This window comes from Arachis duranensis, chromosome 3 (assembly GCF_000817695.3).
Source record: "Arachis duranensis cultivar V14167 chromosome 3, aradu.V14167.gnm2.J7QH, whole genome shotgun sequence".
Lineage (NCBI taxonomy): Eukaryota > Viridiplantae > Streptophyta > Magnoliopsida > Fabales > Fabaceae > Arachis > Arachis duranensis.
The window spans coordinates 60,426,158-60,430,245 of record NC_029774.3 but is presented as its reverse complement, the minus strand read 5'-3'; the positions used below and the strand labels follow the sequence as shown (position 1 = coordinate 60,430,245).

The window sequence follows — 4,088 nt, the reverse complement described above, 5'->3', positions numbered from 1 at the left end:
GAAAGTAGCCACAGTTGATGGTGAACCCCTATACAAAGCTTGCCATGGAAAGGAGTAAGAAGGACTGAGTAGAAGGAGTAGGAGAGCAGGCGTCCAAGAGCTCTACAGCATCTCCATCCGCTTATCTGAAATTCCCACCAATGAATCTGCATAAGTGTTTTATCCCTTTTATTATTTCTTCTTTTTATTATTAATTATTCGAAAACCCATAAACCATTTTTAATCTGCCTGACTGAGATTTGCAAGGTGACCATAGCTTGCTTCATACCAACAATCTCTGTGGATTCGACCCTTACTCACGTAAGGTTTATTACTTGGACGACCCAGTACACTTGCTGGTTAGTTGAACGGAGTTGTGTCCACGCATGCCAATTTCTAAGATCCAATTACAAGAAAATAGGAAACACAATTTCGTCCATCAAATAGTTTATGTCAATTGTTGATTGGGAATTAGGAAGTGCTAATTGACTTGGAGTACACTAAAGCTAGATTTCCCTAGGGTAAAACTAGGACTTGTGACTCAAGTTAGTTAATCTCATTTGGCTTTCCTCTATACCTAGGGGTTAACTAAATGAAGCAAAGCCTAATTGTTATCATCATTGAAGAAACTATAATGATAGAATTTCTAATGCTAATCCTAGGCCAAGTCTTCTAATATTGATAGTTTACCACCTATTCTCGCTAAACATCTAAAAGAACTATAACGTAGCTTCCTAGTCAATAATATGCATTCTTTAGCAATTCCAAGGGAGGACGACTCGGGAGACTAGTACTCTCGGTTATAGATTGTAGGATTGTTTGATGCGAAGTTTTGAATGTCGATTAGACTATACTTACGATCATATCCATTATTGAATTCTAAATCGGCATGCTAAATTTTGTTTATCAAATGGCGCCGTTGCCGGAGAAATTGCTTAGTGTGCCATGTTATTGTTTAGAGTAAATATGTGTATATGTACATAGTGTATTTCATTGTAATTCTTTGTTCAAGTAACTAAACCACCATCATTACCATGAGTTTTACTTCTCCTTCATCGCATGATGCGTTCACAACCGAATCCGAGCTTAGTCCCATTTGATCCGGAAATAGAACGAACTTTGCTTCATATTAGACAAGCTCGGAAGCGGTTAACTTTTGGGGAAGGTGAAAAGGTTTTAACCACCTTACCCACCTTACTAAAAGTAAATATTGAACCGTCACTCAAAGAAGGCAATAACCATTCTCCCATCAATATCACTAACAATTCTTCTTTTTCTTTAGGTACTAACATCATGGCCGCTCCGAGGAGAGTTACTATCAAAGAAGCGGGTGCACCGGATTATGTTCTTCAACCCTTTCACGTAACTCACCCCAACTTGAATGCAAACTTTGAACTCAAGACCGCTTTGATCAACCTCCTACCTAAGATCCATGGACTTCCCGCACAAGACCCTATTCAACATCTCAAAGATTTTCATCGTATATGTTCAACAACTAGACGGGAAGGATCCGATGAGGTTGCTATATGGTTGTTTGCTTTCCCTTTCTCTCTTGAGGACAAGGCTAAAGAATGGTTCTACACCCTATCTAGTGAAGTCACTTCCGATTGGGACTTGCTTAGAAGAGGATTCTTGGATAAATTCTTGCCCCCGGAAAAGATGGATAGGCTAAGGAAGGAAATGTCATGTATTGTACATGGTGAAACGGAACCACTATACAAATATTGGGAACGGTTTCGTAAGCTACTAGATGCATGCCCTAATCACATGATTGACACTCAAGTGTTGCTTGGATACATATGTCAAGGGATGCGAGAACAAGATAGAACTCTCTTGGACACTTCTAGCAATGGCTCTTTGTCTAAATATAAAACAGCGGAGGAGGCATGGCAACTTATCATCGACTTCGCCGAATCCAATCAACATATGAGTCGAAGAGTCAACCGCCCAAAAACCATGAATGAGGTATCAACTAGTAGCGAAACCACCGCTCTAACCAAATCCTTGAGTGAAATGACATCCATCTTGAGGCAACTCCAATTGAGCCAACAACAACCACAACAACCTCAACCATACCAACAACCTCCACCACCTCAACAATACAATCAACAATTGGTCCCTCAGAGAGTTTGTGGCATTTGTTCATGCTATTCCCACTACACAGATGAGTGCCCAAGCCTTCAAGAAGACAACACATTGGCGGCTACTCACAATTTCTATGACCGCCCAAATAAAAGGTACTACCAAGGCGGTAATCCTAACCAAGGGTACCCTTATCAAGGAGGAAGCTACAATCAAGGGAGTGGCAATCAAAATCAAAATTGGAGAGACAATCATCAACAAGGAAATAGGGACAACAACAACAACAACAACGGAGGAGGTCAAAGATGGAACAACAACAACTCACAAAACCGGCCACCATACAACCAACAAAACCAACAAAGAAACTACCAAACATACCAACCACCACATCAAAGACCACCACCCAACCAATCACAAACCCCTCAACTCACATACCCGACCTCCCCATCTAACCAAGATGATACACTCTGGACCATCATTCAAGGCCAAAAGGAACTACAAAGCACACTTGCTTCCGGTCTCACTGGCCTCACCTCTACACTACAAGCTCTTCTCGCACGCATGGACCCACCGTCAAATCCCACTCCTAAACTTCCAACCCAAAGCGGCATCCCCTCTCAACCTCAACCCAATCCTAAGGGAGGCATCAATGCCATCACCCTAAGATCCGGAACACAATTAAAAGAGAAGGGAGCAAAGGATTCAAATCCCATCCCAACTGCTCAAGGGGAGGAGGGAATAGATATAGAAGAGGTAGTGGAAGAAGAGACACCACAAGTCATAGTTGAGAATGAGGAAGCTCAACCAACAAAAGAGACCCCCAAGACGAAGAGAACCTTGGAAGAAGAAATTGCTCAACCACTCCCATTTCCAACACTTGCAAAGAAGGCTAAGAAGCGCATAGAGCTCGACCCCAAAATGATAGAAATGTTCAAAAAAGTCGAGGTAACCATCCCCCTCTTTGATGCTATCCATCAAGTTTCTAGATATGCAAAATTCCTTAAAGATCTATGCATGAACAAGGACAAAATTCTTGAATTGGAAACCATCCCATTGGGGAGTTCTATTTCTGCTTTAATGGGAGCATTGCCCGAGAAGTGTGATGACCCGGGCCCTTGTATGGTCACTTGCACCGTCAATGGAGCTCGATCCCTAGATTGTATGTGTGATCTCGGCGCATGTGTTAGCATTATGCCGCTCTCCGTCTACCAAGTATTGAAGTTACCACCGCTAAAGAGGTCGGCGGCGAGATTTGTCCTAGCAGATAAAAGCATAATAACCATAGCGGGTGTGGTGGAAGATGTATTGGTGAATATTAAAGGGTTGGTGTTTCCGATTGACTTCTATGTCCTTGAGATGCCATCAAATGAACCCGAGAGAGCATCATCTATCTTACTTGGAAGACCATTTTTTAGGACTTCTAGATTTAAGCTAGACGCCTACTTGGGAACCTACTCATTTGAGATAGATGGGAGGATCATGAGTTTTAGCCTAGAGAAGCAATGAAGCATCCACCGGAGAATCACTCTCTATTCCGGTGTGACCTAATGGACAACATTGTTGCCGAAGTACACCTTGCAAAGTTGGATGAGAAGTGCATGATTGAAGAAGCAAATGAAGATCCAAGCAAACTAAACACCACACACCACACAAACCATCCAGAAATCCAAATTTCAAATCATGACAAAAAGATGGAATTGAAGCCACTACCACCCCACCTAAAGTACTCATATCTTGATGAATCCCACAAGCTCCCCGTGATAATTGCAAAAGAGCTAACCCCTCAACAAGAAGAAAAGTTGCTAGATGTCTTGAGAAAAAACAAAAGGGCAATCGGGTGGAGTTTGGCGGACCTAGTGGGAATAAGCCCCCAAGTATGCGAGCACCGCATATTTCTTGAAGACGGAGCAAGACCGGTCCGACAACCTCAAAGGAGACTTAATCCAATCATTCTTGAGGTTGTGAAAAAGGAAGTCACTTGGCTACTTGAGGCGGACATCATTTATCCCATCTCGGATAGCGAGTGG

General features: G+C 42.4%; 1 protein-coding gene across 1 annotated transcript; it reads left to right on the top strand.

Moving 5' to 3' along the window:
• Positions 1-1,272: 1,272 nt before the first annotated feature.
• LOC107493612 (uncharacterized) lies at positions 1,273-3,567 on the top strand. Its single transcript, XM_016114682.1, has 2 exons — positions 1,273-2,230; positions 2,546-3,567. The coding sequence occupies exons 1-2, from the start codon at positions 1,273-1,275 to the stop codon at positions 3,565-3,567; spliced, it is 1,980 nt and encodes a 659-aa protein (XP_015970168.1).
• Positions 3,568-4,088: the final 521 nt, after the last annotated feature.

Bases quoted from the DNA above. Each gene is read 5' to 3' on its own strand.
- LOC107493612 (XM_016114682.1), top strand. From the start codon at position 1,273: ATGGCCGCTCCGAGGAGAGTTACTATCAAAGAAGCGGGTGCACCGGAT. The intron at 2,231-2,545 runs GTAATCCTAACC...CCATCATTCAAG, and splicing joins TAAAAGGTACTACCAAGGCG to GCCAAAAGGAACTACAAAGC.